General features: G+C 38.2%; 1 protein-coding gene and 1 non-coding gene across 7 annotated transcripts in view; one reads left to right on the forward strand and one right to left on the reverse strand.

Moving 5' to 3' along the window:
• The window catches only part of BTRC (beta-transducin repeat containing E3 ubiquitin protein ligase), a 161,124-nt gene extending 143,020 nt beyond the window's left edge, over positions 1–18,104 (reverse strand). For 3 of the 6 annotated variants that reach the window (XM_014837644.3, XM_014837641.3, XM_014837640.3), the window contains exon 1: positions 17,932–18,100. In XM_014837644.3, coding sequence (XP_014693130.1) covers positions 17,932–17,979 — 48 coding nt within the window. In that variant the 5' untranslated portion in view covers positions 17,980–18,100. Of the gene's footprint in view, positions 1–17,536; positions 17,713–17,931 lie in introns of those variants that run through there. The other 3 variants (XM_014837639.3, XM_070484872.1, XM_014837643.3) reach the window with 3 other exon arrangements.
• On the forward strand, positions 3,124–3,230 carry LOC123283698 (U6 spliceosomal RNA). Its single transcript, XR_006524364.1, has one exon. It is a non-coding gene; the product is annotated as a U6 spliceosomal RNA (small nuclear RNA).
• Positions 18,105–19,866: the final 1,762 nt, after the last annotated feature.

The following is a 19,866-nucleotide window of genomic DNA, read 5'->3' on the forward strand; positions in this document are numbered from 1 at the left end:
TTGTATTTTTATAGCTTATTACATACCTTGTAACAATCATTTTGTTAAATGTGAATGTCAGTTTTATTTTCGGTCCCTTTTTTCCTGGCTATTTACAAGCTTTGTAAGAATCGTTCCTTAATTAAGTCTAAACATAGTTTTATATAAATGGATTCCTGGAAATAAAACGTTCAGACTTAAGAAATGATTGTTACAGAGACTGTAACAGGCCGTAAAAGAAGAATGCCACTTTAAACAAAGATTTCTCATTTTAATTAAAAAGATAATCATCAGAACATTCCTACACTTAACAGAACCATTTAAAGAAGCTTCTTTGGAAAAAATATGTAGTATCTTATGCAGGCTTCCATGTATAATTTATAATATACTTAAATCAAAGTCTCAGTTGATCCTATAGTATAAATTCTTAGATACTGTACTTACACTTTAATGATACATTGAAAGAGAAATAGTTCCAAATGAGATAAACATCATTTCTAATTTTGTTTAACATGAATGCTTTCAAAACACTATGAATATTTTTCCATGAGATATTGGTAAAACACATGTAATAATATTTAAGAAACATTTTTTAACATGACCACATATGAACATAACACGGATTATATAGTTTGTTGATGCAGTCGGTATGTGTCAAGTAAAGGGACTATATCCCCAAGATTACCATATAATCAAAGATGACACAATACCAGCACAAAAAGAGTTCATATTCTCAAACTCTGATAAAAGCTGAAGCAATCATTCTGATTTTCAAAATGCCATACCTGGATGTGATTGGAGGGTATGAAAGACCTTTAGAAGCAGAATTTGATAAGGCAGGATTCTTTCCATTAATTCACTTGACTAACGTTTAAATTGTCCGTTTTTAAACTCAAATCATGTAAAATTTGTAAAGTTAGGCAAGATTCCAAGAGAGAATAAAGTAGACCCTACAAGCAGTCATTATAATTAACTGCAATTTGAAAAACAGATGCATCAACGTTCTTCTATTTAAGTCACCTTTTCTAAATTACACTGAACACTAAACTGAGTCACCACTTGAGAGTTTATTTCTGCAGCAATATATTACTGGAAACTGCTTCAAAGTTAACTGCATCTTCCCACGGAAACAAGTTATAATCGGGAGGCTATTTCCTAACTGAGAACTTGGTATCAAGGAAAGTACTGACATCCCTAACAACATCAAAACAAAGATTCAGTAACGATAAGCCTCTAGAGTGGTTAAAAACAAGGAAATTAAATTCCAGCTTCATAAAATGGTAACACCCCAATGATCAGCAAGTATGTATTCAAAGTGTAAAAAACATAACTTTTCCATATTTACTCATCAAACAAATTTGACCTCAAGCTAATAACCAACTAAAATAAACACTAAACATTTAATTAACAATTATTTGGTTTGCTTCTTATAATACAGACCGCTGCTTGGGATGATTTATGAAGAAGGGAGAAGCAGAAGGGGGCCAAACAAATATATTACTCAAGGGAATGCCCTCCTTTGCTCTATCTAAATTATTTCCCTGAAGAAGAAAGTTACTCAAAATCATACCATGACCTATGCTGCCAGGAAGAGGAGACAAGCAAATGTTATCATGATGACCATGAGTGTTTCTCACTTATTTGGCACTATTTAAAAAAATTATAGGATGACCAGATATTTTTCTTTTTCACTTGTCTTTCTCTTCAGTTTATTAAAAGCCACATGGGGCCGGCCCCGTGGCCAAGTGGTTAAGTTCGCGCACTCTGCTTTGGCGACCCAGGGTTTTGCCAGTTCGAATCCTGGGGGTGGACATGGCACCACTGGTCAAGCCATGCTGAGGTGGCATCCCACATGCCACAACTAGAAGGACCCACAACCAGAAATACACAACTATGTACCGGGGGGCTTTGGGAGAAAAAGGAAAAATAAAATCTTTTAAAAAGTTAAAAAATTAAAAAAAAATAAAAGCCACAGTGTCCTACATAAGACCAAAGTCCACCAGAAAAAAAACCCTCTTAAGTCACTCTCTCATTCTCACTGTCACAGGGCTTACTTGAAACTTCGTAGATGGGTTTCAGAGTTCCTTGCACTTCATTGAAAAACCATAAACATTCATTAGCACAAACTCCTTTTAAAAATATTCACAAAAAGTCTTTCACAGAACGCTAAATTTAAGACATATCATTCTGATGACCATTCTTCTGAATCTTCTGATGATGACTATCCTTTGTGTCTGATCCCAATAGATAAAGTTATCAAGAAGTAAGGCATGCATTAGAGAAACGCAAATTAAAACCACAGTAAGAGTACTATATAGCTATTAGAATAGCTAAAATAAAAAATACTCACAATCCTAAGTGCTAGTAAGGATGCAGAACAACTACAACTCAAACTTTGTGGGAATGCAAAATGGTACAGCCACTCTGGAAAAGAGTTTGGCAGTTTCTTATAAAGTTAAACATACACTTACCATAAGACCCAGCAATTCCCTTCCTGGGTATTTATCCTAGAGAAATGAAAATTTATGTTCACACAAAACCTATACATGAGTATTTACAGCAGCTCTATTTAGAATCACCAAAAACTGGAAATAACCCAAATGGCCTTCAGCAGGTGAAGAGAAAAACAAAATGTGGTATAGTCCAAATAACACAATACTACTAAGCAATAAAAAGGAATGGACTGATGATATGTTAACAACTTGGATGAATCTATCTCAAAGGCATTATGCTGAGTGAAAGAAGTCAGTAGCAAAAGATTAAATATTATATGATTCCATTTATACATTTATAGGATATTCTCAAAAACATAAAACTAAAATGAGGGAGAAGAGATCACAATTCCTAGGAGTTAGATATGGGGGGATAGTACAAAGGAGTTTTTTAGGGCGTGATGGAACTGTTCTGTACCTGATTGTGGTAGCAGTTATATGAATCTATACATGTGTTAAAATGCTGATACCTGTACACTAAAAAGTCAGCTTTACTGGATGCTAATTGAAAAAAAGAACTAAGACCAAAAACTTGCACAAGTAGGCATGAATAAATATATGTTTAAACAATAAAATGGAATAGGGGTGGAATGCCTATTCAATAAACCTTGGAAGTCTGTGTGAATTATTTCGTTTTAAGAGTTTTATTGCAGTGCTCACTTCGGCAGCACTTATACTAAAATTGGAACAATATAGAGAAGATTAGCATGGCCCCTGAGCAAGGATGACACGCAAATTCGTGAAGTGTTCCTTATTTTTTTATAATTAGTTTTTGGGTGGCGAACATGATGTAATCTACACAGAATTTGAAATATATTACGATGTACACCTGAAAGTTATATAATGTTATAATCCAATGTTACTGCAATAAAAAATAATAAATAAATAAATAATGCTACTAAATAGGATGGGGAGGAAACCTAAAGGGCTCATAAACTAAAGAGGTATACAGTCTAGTTAAACGGGTAAAATAAAGATACAAAATTACAATGACCATAAACCCACTTTTTATATTTATATAATACTGTCAGAGTGCCCTGTCAGACACAGCAGAGTAAGCTCAACCAGCATTTTTCTGTTTTTTTCTTTTTGCAAAGCAAATATTGTAACTTCCATTAAAAGAGACAGTAATGAGAGAATTAAAAAAAAGAGTTTTATTGTAAAAGTATCACCACCACCATATTCTATGGCTTAGAAAGCACCTTTACATTTACTTCATTTAAGTGTATCAAATTACGTTTTCCACTATTTTAAAGATGCTGATGGCTGTTGGTGATTACAATCTAAGGGATGGAGGTAAAAATACCTTTTCAGAAAGAATTTCTCACTACCCAGGGAGCCTGTGGTTGTGTGCCTCTCAATGGAGGTCAGCCTGAGGTCCTTGCTCAAAAGAATAACTCCAGCCTCTATAATTGTATGAGAGACTAATCGTTCACCATAAATTTCCCTACCATTCAGTTATGCCTTGTTGCTTTAAGCAACACTTCAACGACTCCTCAAAATTCTTCCTTCATTCCTTGACATTACTTCTACTTAAGAGCACAATAAAACAACTGTTGAGGTAATCTACTGTCATTTATTTTCACATATGTGATAGGGCCTAGAATATTAACAATAAAAGTAGCATTAGAACTATCATAACCTTTTCATTTCACTAGGAGAGACTACCAGTTGTATCGTGATGTGATTTTAACATATCTAGAATGGCCACATTTTGGGATGCTGCTACTGTTCTTCTACTAGATATACCACTTATAAATGGCATATCTCGCTTATTTTTCTGCTCCCATAGTTCACCAATTTCTCCAGCTGCAAACACTTAGCCCCCAGGAGTAAATTCTTTTTAGAAACCAACTTACTACTAACCAGTTGGATTCAAAGAGATTCCAAGCCTCTGCCATGAGGTTTGTCTCATTCTGCCATCACTCCTTTTTTCCAGCTTTATTGAGACATAATTGACATAAAACACTGTGCAAGTGTAAAGTGTACAACATGTTGATTTAATACACTTATATTTTACAAAATGATTACCACCTGCCTTCACTCTTGATTCCAGTTAACTCAGCTCCTTCCTGCTATGTTCCCTATGTACAAGGCCTCACCTTTCACTCTGGTTCTAGCCAGTGTTTCCCCGACTCCCTCTGTGTTGGTAAGCTGGTCAGGACACAGGAGACTAGACATTTTGTCAAAGTGTGATCTGAGAAATATCTGCATCAGAAACATTGAGATGCTTGTTAAACATGCACATTCTTGAGCCCTATCAAATTAAGTGGAGGGAAGAGGAGCTGGTGATTTGCACTACATTTTAACATGCTCTCCCAATAATTCTTATGCATACTAAAGTATAGAACTATTGCTGCGGGCACTATTGAGCACAGTTGAATGAATGAATGAATTCTTCAGTTCTTTAGTGGGTATTCCAGTTCCACTTCTGAGGCCTAACTTGAAATGGGAGCCCTGCCACCTGTTTTCACACCATGTTCCATCTGCCTGGCTAAATTTCCTCTCCTCAACTCCTAGCCACATCCAAGCACTTGGCCTACCTCAGCTAACATGTAAGCCTCTGTAGCTTTGTGCTTCCTTATCTGGCTGATCTTGATAAAAGTGTCCCCAGTACAACAGACAGTGATAATGAAATTACTCAAACCAAAGGCAATGTTTAGCAGAATCCTGATCTTTCTATCACATAGGAATTTGAGTAGGGCTGGTCCAGAGAACTTCAGTTTGGCTCACTCTCTATGTGGATAAATCTTTCTTTTTTAACCTCTTATTATGGATACTTTTATATAAACAGAAAAGTATGGAATAGTATAAAATGAATTCCCAACACTCACTTTCAACCTTCCAAATCCCAAAGCAAATCCCAAATATTATCTTATTTTGCCCATTTTTATCTATGTGAATATATCTTAAATTTAGTCTCCTTATTAAAGTTAGGAACTATCCCAATGTCTTTACCCACCAAATACTCATTTTCCCATACCTACTGCAATGATGACCTTCCCTTTAACTAGTTGCCCTGAATATGCCTGACACCAGCCATATTTTACTTTTCTTTTTTCTCTTTATTTCTCCTATCCTACTCCATGCAAACCTTATTCATTCTATCTCCAGAATATTCCTTGAATGTCTTTTCTTCTTTCTGTATCTACTCCCCTAGCTCAAGCCCACATGACTTCTTGCCTAGACTATTATATACCCTTTATGTGGCTTCCTTTCCTCTGTCTCTTCCTCCCTCCCCAGTCCAATCCACTCTAAGTCAAACCACTAAAGTGGTCTTTAATCTTCTTTGTTGTTACTGCCCCCAGTGAGAATCAGATTCAGATGTAAATTATAGACCTTTCAGTACTGTAAGTACTCAGGTGTTTAGACTTTGAATGGGGGCCATGGATCTGAGATTAAAAACCTCTGCACTATCAGCAACAAACAGAAAATTATATTTTAAAAACAGCATCTAAAAACACGAAATAGGGGCCAGCCCCATGGCCAAGCGGTTAGGTTCACATGCTCTGCTTTGGCAGCCCAGGGTTTCACCAGTTTGGATCCTGGGCACGGACCTAGCAGCTCTCAAGCCATGCTGAGGTAGTCCCACACAGCAGAGCAGAAGGACCTATAACTAGAATATACAACTACACACTGGGGGATAAGAAGAAGAAGAAAAACAAAGCAGACTGGCAAGAGATGTTAGCTCAGGTGCCAATCTTTAAAAGAATAAAAATAAATAAAATAAATAAATTATGGAAAGGAAATTATGGAACGAACCCTGTGGTGTTAGACTAGAATTAGAGATATCAGTGTGAACTCATGGTGAATTCATTAAATAAATACGTACATAAAATTAAAATAGCAATATAAATGTGCTTATGAATATATGTATATGTATACATTAACATGTATGTTATATACACACGTATATAATATATACATGTTATATATAACATATACATGTAAACATATGTTTACACATACATATATTCCCTACCTCTGTCCAGTGAGAGAATCTGGGAGCAGTGACATCCCAATAGTGATGAGCACACCCAACACCCAGATCTTGACTTTTAAATATCATTCTCTACTAAAAGAAACCAGGGCTCCTTGGAGAAATCACTGATTCCAGGGCTGGGGCAAAAAAGTACAAGATGAGACTAGAATATCTTCTTATACCAGAAAATAAGAAAATTCTCAAAGAAGGATGGGAATACATCAAAAAAACAAAGGAAGCACCTTGAAAGCACTCTCATTAGCCAAACAGGGAATGATACAAGCATCAAAATAAACAATGATAGTAATGAATTATAACCCATCAAATTAAACAGAATTCATAAGCCCATTCTGTTATAAATAGATTGAAAATCTGATGAACAGGATAGCTACATGGTTTCAAAGTACCTTCTCATAAAATACTTATTACAAAGAAAAAAACATTAATTTTAAAGGAAGAAAGTGGCAGATGCCACTTTAATCAAGTAAAGTTACAAGACAAATAAAAGTCATGTGTCACATGACAGGAGGCAATAAGTACACTCAGCATCACTTCCATGGTATTTCTGGCAAAAATACATAACCTAGATCTAATCATGAGGAAACATCACTGGATAAACTCAAATTGAGGAACCATTCTATAAAATAACTTGCCTATAATCTTTATAAGTGCCATAGTCATAAAAGTCAAAGAAAGACTACAGAATTGTTCCAGATTGAAGAAAACTAGAGACATGACAACTAAATTCAATGCATGACTTTGGATTGGATCTTTTTGTTATAAAGAATATTACTGGAACAACTGGCAAAATTTGAATGGGACCTAAGTGTTAGATCTGTGATTGTACTGTATGTTAATTTCTGAATTTTGATGGTTGTATTACAGTTATGTAGAAAACGTCCTTGTTTGTAGAAAATACACACTAAAGTATTTGGTGATGATGTGACAACTTACTCTCAAATGATTAAGGAAAAAATGTCATTTGTGTTGTACTTGAAGCTTTTCTGTAATTCTGAGATTGATTCAAAAGAATCAATCTCAAAAGAAATTCACAACAAAACATTAAGAGAATGAGAAAAAAACTGCACTGGTAGTTACTATACACTAAAAATAAAGACAGTGATATTATATGTGTGCGTGTGTGTGTTAAATACACACACACACATCCCAATTAGGGTAACTATCTTCTCTTCATAAAGTATTAGTTTTTCATGGCTGCTGTAACAAATTACACATACTGGGTGGCTTAAAACAACATAATTTTATTATTTTATAGTTCTGTAGTTCATACATCCGAAATGGGTCTCACTGAGCCAAAATTAAGATGTCAGTGGGGCTATGTTCTGTTCTGGAAGCTAGAGCTTGTCCTGTCCAGCTTCTAGAGGCTGCCCACATTCCTTGGCTCATGGCTCTTCTCCCTCATCTTCAAAGCCAGAAACAGTGGATTGAGTTGTCATATGGCATCACTCTGACCTCCTCTTCAGCCTCCCTCTTACACATTTACGGTCCCTTATGTTTACACTGGGTCCAACCCAGATAATCCAGGATAATCTTCCTACCTTAAAGTCAGCTGATTAACAACCTTAATTCCCTCTGTTACCTTAATTACCCTTTGCCATGGAATTTAACATATTCACAGATTTTTGGGATTAGATTGGACATCTTAGGAGGGATGGGCATTATTCTGCCTACCTCAAACAGTTTCCTTCATTCTGAGATTATATCCTTTTGACTTTTGTGGCATTAAAGTTCTCTTTCTTTCTTTCATAAAACAATAGTGCTAATAGTGTGATTCTTTTTTAAGTATTGGTATATAGGGAAAAAAAACTTGCTAACCCTTTGAATCCTGGGTAGGTAGTATAAAATCTTGTGACTTTTTTTTACTGATCACTTAAATGAAAAAGTCTAAAAACAAAAAAATTCTAGTGATGAAAGATTTGTATATTTCAGAATCTACGGAAGAAAACAATAAAAGTCAGACAATCCAATAGAAAAAATGACCAAAGCTTGAATAGACAATTCACAAAAGAGGATATCTAAACAGCCAATAAACCTACAAATGTGCTTGATTACAGTAGTCATTAAGGAAACGCACATTAAAACAGTGAGATAGTACCATTCACCCACTAGTATAGCTAAAATGCAAAAGGCAGACAATATCAAGTGAATGTTAGAAGAATGTGCAGCAACTGGAACTCTCATATGCTCCTACAGGAAGTGTAAAATGGAAAACAAGTTTCATAGTAACTACTAAAGCTAAACATTTTCATACCCTATGACCGAGCAATTCCACTCTTAGGTATATACCCAACAGAAACATACACTCATTTTCAAGAAAATACATGTACATGACTATTCATAACAGCACAATTCACAGTAGCCAAAAACTGGAAATAAACCAAACGTCCATCAACAATAGAATGGCTAAAAAATTGAAGGATATTCACACAGTGGAATACTGCCCAGCAATGAGAATGAACATACTACACCTAACAAGAACCTGAAAGAATCTTCTTACAAACAATGTGGGACAAAAGACGCAGAAGCTAACGAATATATTCTAGAGTGGTTCCATTTATATACGGTTAAATACCAATAAAGGTAAAACTAATCTATAGATATTAGATAATGGTTACACAGAAGTGATCAATAAGTAAAAATTCAATAAGATCTATACTTATGATTTGTACACTTTTTGTATATTTATCTTCAATAAAAAGCTTACACAGACATAGACATATGCAAAGTACACTGGAATATTATTCTTAAATACAAACTGGATTCAGTCCAAACTCCCAGCCTCCCAATCTATCTTTTCTTTCGTCTGCTATTAACTTTATTTTCAAGTCATACCTATCTACTCACCCTGTGCCTGCCCATCTCCTCATCTTCCGGCCTTTATGCAAACTAATCCCTCTTCCTGGAACTGCCCACCTCAGAAACAAGACTGTCAAAATCTATCTATTCTACAAGATCCAATATGAAACTTTCTTCTTCCACAAAGCTTCCAAAGATCTCTCCAGTTAAAACTAATTTCCCCTGCCTTAACTTCTACAGCATTCTGTGCCTCTAATTTGGCATTTACCAAAGTGTGCCTTAAGAGATATTTATAAATGCCTATCTTCTCAGTGGATTGTGAAGTTCTAGAGAAGAGAGAAGTTTTACTTTGTATCTTCATCTCCTCCTGCCCCCATAAGCACCTCCCTCCACATGTAACACAAAGTTCTACACTCAGTTTACATTCACATTTTTATCAAATCATGTTGCACGTCAACTATCCTGGCCTCATTTTCAGTTGTCAACCCACTGATTTTGTCGAGTACTATTTAACAGGAAAATGCAGTGCTCCAGCACAATTTAGGAACATGCAGTCCTAAATTTCCAATGAAAATCTTGGATACATATAGGAGTTTAATGGTGTAAATTATTAATACATTACACGCGATAACTTAGTTTTAAATGAACTGAGAGAAAAAAACAGAGAGAGACGCTTTTTAAATAGATATGACTAACAATAGCTCATTTTCCAGTTAAAAAAATGAGCTCAGGGGCCAGCCCTGTGGCTGAGTGGTTGGGTTCACATGCTCCACTTCGGTGGCCCAGGGTTTCGCCAGTTCAGATCCTGGGCACAGACATGGCACCATGCTGAGGCAGCATCCCACAGAGCACAACTGGAAGGACCTGCAGCCCTGCAGCTAGAATATACAACTATGTACTGGGGGGCTTTGGGGAGAAGAAAAAGGAAAAAGAAAGGATGGCAACAGATGTTAGCTCAGAGCCAGTCTTAAAAAAAAAAAAGAGAGAAAATGAGCTCAGAGTGAGGTATCTGTTCAAGCCACCACTGGCCAGTAAACTAGCTACATTGTAGTCCATGATCAAGTTCAGGTCTTAATCTGGGGTACTTTCTTTATGCATATATACACTCAATATACTAAATTTTAATTTTTTTGATTAGAAACAATACATATTCACTGCAGAAAATCTAGAAAACATTAAAGAATGCAAAGAAAAGAAAAATCACCTAAGTAATGCTTTTTTGTGTGTGTTTACTAGTACATTTTCAGATGTCATTAAATATTTTGACATATTACCCATAATCCAACAATTCACAAATAACCACATTGACAGTTAGTGTAGTACTTCCTCAGTACAAGGATTTATGCATCTGTGCTGCAAAAACACTATCCACATGCTACAATTCCTAGATGTCTGTTTCCATGACTTTTCAGCAAAAGCCAGAAGAGTCCCTCAGAAGCTGAAAATATCAGCACCCTATCTTTCCAGCCTTAAGTTTAGTGCAGAAAGGGATTTAAGAGCTCCACATCTGCTACCAAGGGAGTTGTTAGGACATTATGTCTGATCTCCATTCAAATACTGTTACAGTTCAAACTGCTACAAATGCCATTGGAGTGATATCAACCTTATCCTTTTCAAGGACAGAAGAATACTGTTGCAGTATTGATGAATTTATCAGGGCATCGCTATGAATTAAAGTTAAGAGTCTGATTATTTCTTTATGACTTTTTTTCCCCTACATAACATGACGTAAAGATATCTGCTGTATTAAACTGTGATTCTGGAAGTATCCAACCAACAGGTGTTGGTTATAACCAAAATGAGAAACCCCATCAGGATGGTGCCAACAATGGAGAGCAGAAAGCAAGCATAATAGTTGTCATCATAAGCATTTTATCATCCTTCTATGAATTAAGTGGACTAGATTATTAGAGATTATTGTTACCGTAGATTACTGTGCAAGTTACTCCCTCCTCCACTCCTTCTATGGGCAGAGTGTACTTTCCTGCCCCTTGACTTTGGGCTTGACCATATGACTTGCTCTGACTAATGGAATATTAGCAAGTGTGGTACAACCAATGATTGAAAGGCACTTGAACAACTGGGTTTGCTCTCTCGTGCCTTGCTGTAGCTATGAGAAGAGCTTTGCCTGGGAAGTCATTGCCTCTTTAGTCCGAGTCCCGGAATAACATGTAGAACTGTCCCGAGAGAGCAGCCAAGTCCAGAGTTATCTAACTAAGCCCAGTCTAAATCATCTGATACTAAGCAAATCCACATATTCATGGCAATAAATATCTATGATAGTACATCATGACATTTTGTGGTTCTTTATTACTCAGCAATAGCTAACTGATACAATGATACTGTGATAACTATAAAATCTTACTCCATTTCCTCAGTAATTCAAACGATCAGAAAATCTATATGTAAGTCTGGACAGTAACTCTTCCACTCCAGCCACCACCTGACTAACAAAGAAATATGCTATCATATTCCATTATTTCTCTGCTCTTCAAGGATGAACTATAGTATAAGCGAGGGTCTTGAGTCAGACTACCTGGGTTTGATCTCAGGCTCCTTGCCACCAGGGTGATTTTGCATAAGTTACTTAACCTCTCTGGAATCAGTTTCCTCATGTGAAAATGGAATAACAACAGTACTGAATCTATTTCACAGGATTATTGGGAGGATTAAATGAAATAATATATGCAAATAATTTAGAACAGCATATAGTAAACACTAAACAAATAAATGATAGCTGTTAGCTGTTATTCATGGCTGACTATATTTTAAAAAACAAACAAAAATTTTAAAAAATCAACTCTCCTACTTTACTGTGCTTATCCTGTTATTGACACAGTCAGGTCAGGTCATGTCATACACCTGGGAATAGGAAGGCAAGTACACCCTGAAGGAAGAGCCAAATCTCAGGAAGGACCAAGGCCTCAGCATGAAATTCCAACTCAAAAGGTTCATCTTAGGAAGGCAGGAATTCTCTCTCAGCTCTGTGGCTTTTGCTCCCTTGCTCCCCACCCCGACTCTCGTCACATATGAAGGCAATCCAGGAACTATGATGGTAATGCCTCAGAGAACGTAAATCACATTTTTAGTTCAACATTACTCTCATATCTATTCCACTGTTATTATCTCTGAGTCTTCTGTAAAATGTTCTAGCTATGTTTCAGTCAGGCTTTGGGAAACTAAATGGAATTATCCAGAGATTCCCCAAGCACAAGGTGAATCTTGTGGAATACTAGTTGAAACAATAAGATCCCACGAACCTTTCCCATAGAGATTTTTTCCCCCTCCATCACCAATTTTAGGATGCTGGGATTGGTCTAAGGAAAGAAGCAGTTTTCTTTATAGTGACCAAGTTGTTAAATATTAGTAAAAATTTTCTATTTCATCCTCAATGAATTCTTATTATACATATTAGAAAGCACTTCCATGCTGTATTAAAATGCCGTGAGAAAGCACACGGGATTTTAAAATATTTTAATACCACAAAGATTCTTCTTCTTTCTTCATTCTCATTCTTTCTTTTTTTATCGTAATGCCACAAATGTATCTACACATGATCAAGATCTTACATAGTGTCCCATCTCCCTTTAGCAAGGGAAAACATTCTTATTTGATTCTTTTCTTTTAAGATTTAAACAATATACAAATAATAAAGAGTAACATGAGGTCTCTTTTGAAAGTTCACTTTCTAATTTAGCAATAAAAAATTTCTGACAATCATTCAAAGTACAAGAATTTTTATTCCACATCTAATAATTCACTTCCAATATCTATTATATACATCTATTACAAACGTGAATCAAGAAAATTAGCAAAAAGAATTATCACTAATTTGTAATTTTATACCCAATATCCATATAAGAATATCCAGAGGGGCCCGGTGGCACAGTGGTTAAGTGCGCACGTTCTGCTTCAGCGGCCTGGGGTTCCCTGGTTCGTATCTCGGGTGCGGACATGGCACCACTTGGCACACCATGCTGTGGTAGGCGTTCCACATATAAAGTAGAGGAAGATGGGCATGGATGTTAGCTCAGGGCCAGTCTTCCTCAGCGAAAAGAGGAGGATTGACAGCAGTTAGCTCAGGACTAACCTTCCTCAAAAAAAACAAAAACAAAGACTATCCAGAAAAGAACCTGAACACTAATTTAAATTGAGAACAGGTAAGATCTACATAGAAACTCTGACAACTTAAATTAAGAACCAGTTTCAAATGTTCATCCAACCAGCTAGTAATCAACTTCACTGATTTAAAGAAAGGCTCATCACAGTGAAAAATCTGAGTATTTATTTTAAAATATAATTTCTCGCTTTTAGAAACACACACTTCTCAAGCAAATAAGAAAAGTTACTGAATCATATTAATTCACCCAGTATTATCTCTACAGTGACATTAAGGCAAGTCATGCAGGAGATCATGTTAGTTCCTTAACAAGTTAACCTCAAAAAAGAGATGCCTCCATTCACTATTATTATCTACAAATCTGGCTGATCCCATTTGTATTTTTAGCCCGAACATCCAACTAGAACAACATCTATAGAAGCCAGTCTCAAAAGGGCATGGCCTCCAGCAACGTCCCCCTCTTTGTTTATGTATGCCACTCTTTTTGTCTACAAGTAGAGATTATTTCCCCTCCCTCTGACTCTGGGCTGGCCTTGACTATCTTTGAGAAAAGCAACATTCTCAGACTTCTGAATTTACGGCTTAAGAGAACTGGCTGATTGGCTTCTATTTCCTGTCTCCTGGAATGCTCCTTCTTAGAACCCAGGCACCATGCTTTAAACAAATCCAAAGACCATGTGGAGAAAGAGGCCCACATAAAGTAGGACTTGAAGGCCTTTAGCACTAGCTGAACTCTCAGCCAGTGGCCAGCCATGTAAGTGGGGCCATTTTGAACATTCTAGCCATACTGGCACCCCAGCCAATACCAAGTGAAAGTGAAAACCCATCAGTCAACCAGAGATTTGAGAGAAATACTAAGTTGTTTTTTAAGCTACTAAGTTTTGGGGTTGTTTGTTACATAGAAAGTTACCTTTTATACTGTTTCACTTATCCATTAACTGGATAAAAAAACATTTTACATGCCCTAAAATTATTTCATCCAAGTTTCAAATGTTTCCCCAGTTCTGATCCTGAGACTATCTTGTGTATTTTTTAAAATAAACCTTAAATTCATCCCTCAACTTGTCTTTCCATCCCCCATATAAATATATCTTTATAAAATGGTGCCTACAGTCCCTCAATCATTTTCATTTCTCTTCTCAGGTCCTCTTCTGGTTCCCATGTATCTTTTCTGAATTATAATTTTGCTGACCAAGGAAGTATTAGGAAAGGTCCTTGAGGACCTCCTAAAACTGAATGAGATTTTAGCATATAGGTTAGTTAATGTAACTACTGCTTTAATATCATTTGCTTCTAGTACATTCCGCTTAAATTATTTTGACAAGTAACCAAGGGTAAACTTTAAGTCTAGACTATGTTTGAATTATGTTCAACTCTGAATTAGTAGTCTCATTAATAAGATTTTACTGTAAAATTCCTAATCAAAGCACTACATTAGTGTGGTAATGAGAAAAATTCATGAAGGAGAAATATCCATTTTATGTTGGCATTTTAAACAAATTTTACATTTTCTTAAACTGGAAATCAGGGCATCCGTACAAAAATTGCCATTCACAATTCACAAGTGAGGGAAGAGGTAAGGCCAAAACACAGACAAATACTATACAAAAATTTCAATTTGAGGGGCTGGCCCCGTGGCCGAGTGGTTAAGTTCGCGCGCTCCGCTGCAGGTGGCCCGGTGTTTCATTGGTTTGAATCCTGGGTGTGGACATGGCACTGCTCATCGGGCCACGCTGAGGCGGCGTCCCACATGCCACAACTAAAAGGACCCACAATGAAGAATACACAACTATGTACTGGGGGGCTTTGGGGAGAAAAAGGAAAAAAATAAAAAAATCTTTAAAAAAAAAAAAAATTTCAATTTGATTAAAAGGATAGCCCTTCCATGTGTACTGTGCATTAATCACTTGGTGCAAGCCCAAATGAAATACCTTCCTATCTCAAAATTGACTCTGAGGAAACAGACATGTTATAGCAGGGTAAATGGGACCAAAGGCAAGTTGTGACTTACTCAGATTCATAATAAGACTGTTTCTGAGCTGAGAAAGAATACCAAATCTCTAACTCTCCATTCTCTGCTTCAATTATTAAGGCATCATTCTCGGTGACCCTCTTCCAGTTGGCCTTTTCTCAAACAGCAGCCACAATAACAGGCAAGGTCAAAAACGAAAGCAACTAAAATTAAAGAAAAAATTGGCTTCTCCCTACGGAAGCTGACTCAACATTTAACAATGTGTGGTGCCCTAAAAGCTGCAAACTACTACATGGGCACCTCCATGTCCACTTTAACTCGATCAGGAGACCATTATCAAAACATAGCTCACTGGGACAAAGCAAAGATCAAGTAGTTGAGAATGTTCTTAGGCTGAGGTCTAATGGGGAGTAAAGAAGAGATGATCTCATAATGTCACTTTATGATCTGTAAATCACACATTATTCCATAAATCTGACAAAAGTGCCAAGATTAGGATTGAGTCAGCCTTTAAATAGGAAAACAAAAATAAGCAGCTGCCACTTTTCTGACTTAAATTTAGAAGCTGGTTGTAGATATAAAGCACCTTCTTACTTCTAAAGTCCAAAAAATTTTCAAAGTTCTCTTCTTAATACTTTAGAATTTAAACATTGGGCAAAAGTTCAAGAAGCTTCTTCAGGCCTAATGGAATTTTGTTTATGATATACTCCAAATTTGGTTAGGGGTTTCTTTTTCTTTTTCTTTTTTTTGAGGAAGATTAGCCCTGAGCTAACATCGCCTGCCAATCCTCCTCTTTTTGCTGAGGAAGACTGGTGCTGAGCTAACATCTGTGCCCACCTTCCTCTACTTTATATGTGGGACGCCTGCCACAGCACGGCTTGACAAGGGGTGCATACGTAGGTCCACACCTGGGATCCAAACTGGCGAACCCTGGGCCACCAAAGTGGAACGTGCAAAATTAATCACTGCGCCACCGGGCGGGCCCCATGGTTAGATGTTTCTGAAAGCACTAATACAAAATAAAGTTTTAGTAAAAAAAGTATTCTTGTAAATGGGGCAGTTTAAAGCCTAAATTCAATTAGGTTAGTGTCCATATTTATTTATATTTGTTTTGGTATTTCAGGAAAAGACACAAAATAGCAACTATCTAACAAAGAAATAAGATTTAGACTGAAAACTTATAATTACTTCTGAAAAAGCAGGACTAGATCGTAAATAATATCAATGCCCCTATGGCCACCTGTTAAGACAGAAGTCTATGTATCCCATCATTCTTTAGCTGTAACCATAAAGTCTGGTTTTACACCTAGGATATCCAAGAACCAACAGATTAAAAACATCAAATATCAGACTATACGAATTTGCCAAACATACACATAGCAAAAGACAAAGCATGATACAAAGTTAAAGAATTAGGTTCCAAAGGATTTAAAAGCATCCACAAAATCCAATCCAAGCTCATACTGTGCTTCAACCTAAAACTGATAAGTAACCACCAATCCTGATATCTCCCATTCTCCACTATCTACATTCCCCCTTTTATCTCCTGAATTTCTCTACAGATTTCATCAGTTCTTATGGGTCTTGGGATTCTAATCTATATGGCCTTTCCTTTCCCAGAAAGTGATACAGCATCTGGCCCCCACATTTTACTATCTCTACAATTTAGCAATATTTTTGTTTTGTTCTCCCTATTAGATAATAGTTTTGCCCCCAATCTCCTTTACCCAGGTTTTCCTGATCACTCAACCTCTTGCTTTTCCTCACCTCGTCCTTACTACAATATTTAGCCTCTCCTGTCAAAATAGAGTATGTATCCCTTTTCTGACATCTGTAATTCTCGCTCATAGTTAATACCCCCTTCCTTTCCCAGAGACTGTCACCATGGCCCTAGGTCCTCCTCCCCAGTCCTTATCTTCCTAAGTAAGGCCTCTTCCTTTCCAGAGTTTGTCAACATTAGTTTGGCCAAGCTGGGATTGCATCCTGAAGGCAAAGGCTATCTCTCCCCCGTCATTCTACAAGTCTCCCACCAGCCCTGGCTTTCTCTCCGCCACCCCTAGATCCATCAGCATCCAGTCCTGCCCGTTTCCCCCCATCCCTACTTCCAATATCTTTCCTCTCACTATCCCGCGCTCCCCTTCTCCACTCCTGAATGCACCCTCCCCGGGCCTTACCCGTAACAGTGACACCGGTAAGGCCCTGTCCCCGGCCTCACGGCGTCTCTCCTCCGGGCTTCCTCCGCTCTTCAGTAACTGTCCCCACGCCCCTTTCCCTTCAGGGCCCCGCGCGCCGCCCAGATCCCCCTCCCCGATTAAGCTCCCGCTGTCACTTGGCCTCTCATCCACAAGATGGCGGAGCTGCTGCCCCCACCCCCGGGTCCTCTCCTCTATCTCTTCCCGCCTCCCTGGAGCTCCAGTCCCGTCCCGTCCCTTCAGCCGACCCCGCCGCCGGCCTCGGCCCAAGGTCCCGCTGCCCCCTCCTCCGGTGGGCGGGCGACCCAGGCCCGAGCCTCAGCGACGCCGCCAATGCCACTGCCTCCACCGGTCCCCGGCCTGCACCTTCTCCTCACCATAAACTTGAGCGCTTTCTCCTGCAGCACCGCTTCGGCCGGGTCCATAATCGCCAGGGGCCACTGGCTCTGCACTCCGCCGGGGCCGCCCCCTTGGTGCCAGGCCGCAGCCAACGCAGCGCCCGGATCCCGCCTCCTCTTCCTTCCCCCCGCCCTCTCTTACCTTTCGGGCACCGGCAGGGGGGCTAGGGAAGACCGGCTATTCCGTGCGCATGCGTGAGCCCGCTGGCTCAGGGGATTTATAGTTCTGGAGCTTCTCGCAGCAAAAAGTGAGTCCACGCCACGAACTGCAACTCCCGCAGTTCACTGCGGCAGGGTCGCCGGACCGACGAGCCAAAACTAAACAACTTGCCCGCAAGCAGAGAAAATCAGCTGATGGGAATCGTAGTTTACACCGTCTACGGGAGCGGCACAGCTGTCTCCGTGGTTACCAAGAGACGCCAGTGGCTGCTTGCCTGGCATTTGATATCAAGATGGCGACCAGTGCCTCACCTGTAGCCCAAATACTGAAAGAAACTGTGAGAGGACTCAGCGGTCCTAGGCCCTCCCTAACTGTAGTTTTAGAGAACTAGACAGCCCCAAATTTCATATTTCTGGCGTCTGCGGGACGGATTTCGACCCAGAGACGCTGGGCCTATGGGCACCTGGCAAGACTTCGCAGATCAGCGCAGAATTTCAAGGTCCTGCTAAGCCGTCGCTCCACATTTCTCCTGAGGACCTTATTTTCCCCCACGGCAAGTCAGGGCCTGGTAGAACTCGCTCACGAAATTCTCGATGTTTAGCGCTCAGAAAGCATAACCTGCTACTGCTGACCCTGAGATGTGCATTAAGGGTCAAACAAGTACTTTTTAAAAGGCTTCAGTGGTAGAATATAATGGCCATCCGGCATATAAAGCATGTAAGTATTTAGTCTGGCCTTGAAAGGGACAATATGAATTTATTTTGGAAATTGGGTATACTCTAGGTGGAAAAAAACACTAGGGTTGTGCTAAAAGTGATAGGCTTATACAAAATATCTGAATTTATAAAATAAGCTAATTAAGGAAATGCTTTTTCACTTATAGGGAAAATTTCCATTGTAAACTATTTATTCATTCGTTCATTCAACAAACTAAGCATATAACCGTGTGCAGACATCCCAAGAAATGAGGATTCATTAGTGAACATGATAGACCCAGTCTTGTGGAGCTTACAATTCTAGGATGTTAATACTTTGTCATAGTCATCCCTATGTCTACAAAACTCAGCACAATACCTAATATATAATAAGTTTTCAGTTAATAGAAAGTTTTACTTTTTAATTTCCAAAAAAATTCAACACAAGTACAAAATGGAGAAGACTTAAAACTCATTCATATGAAAACTATCCCCAGGTTTTCATAGGACTAAGGCAGTATGTGACACTGTTGCCAAAAAAGCTAAAGGAGTCCTAGGCAGCTTGAAGAGTAGTGTCTGGGAATAGAGGCTTATGGTCTTATTGAAGTACTTTGTTCAGTTATGAGCACCATGTTCCACAAACATCCTATGCAGGAGCATAGCCAAGGGCAGTATGACCAAGAGAGAAAATATTGGTGGATGCTTACTCTAAAAAAACAGCGCCTAGGAATAACACAACAACTAAATTCAAGTGTTTGAAAGTATTGAGAGGCATATGTATGTAGCTCCTTAGGGCAAACTCGGACCAATGGTGGGATAATAATAATGGTGATGATGATAATTACAGCTATCACCTCATTAGCTCTTTGTGCCAGGGACTGTATTAAGCATTTTGCTTTCATGATCTCTAATATTCATAGTAACTCTGTAAAACAGGTATTATTATCTCTAATTCGCAGATGAAGTAAATGGAACTGATAGAAGATAAACAACTTGCTCAAGTCATACAGCAAATTACATAGTCAGTATTCTAACTCAAGTCTGCTTGACCCTAAGCCC

The sequence above is a fragment of the Equus asinus genome, chromosome 2 (assembly GCF_041296235.1).
Source record: "Equus asinus isolate D_3611 breed Donkey chromosome 2, EquAss-T2T_v2, whole genome shotgun sequence".
NCBI classification, from domain to species: Eukaryota; Metazoa; Chordata; class Mammalia; order Perissodactyla; family Equidae; genus Equus; species Equus asinus.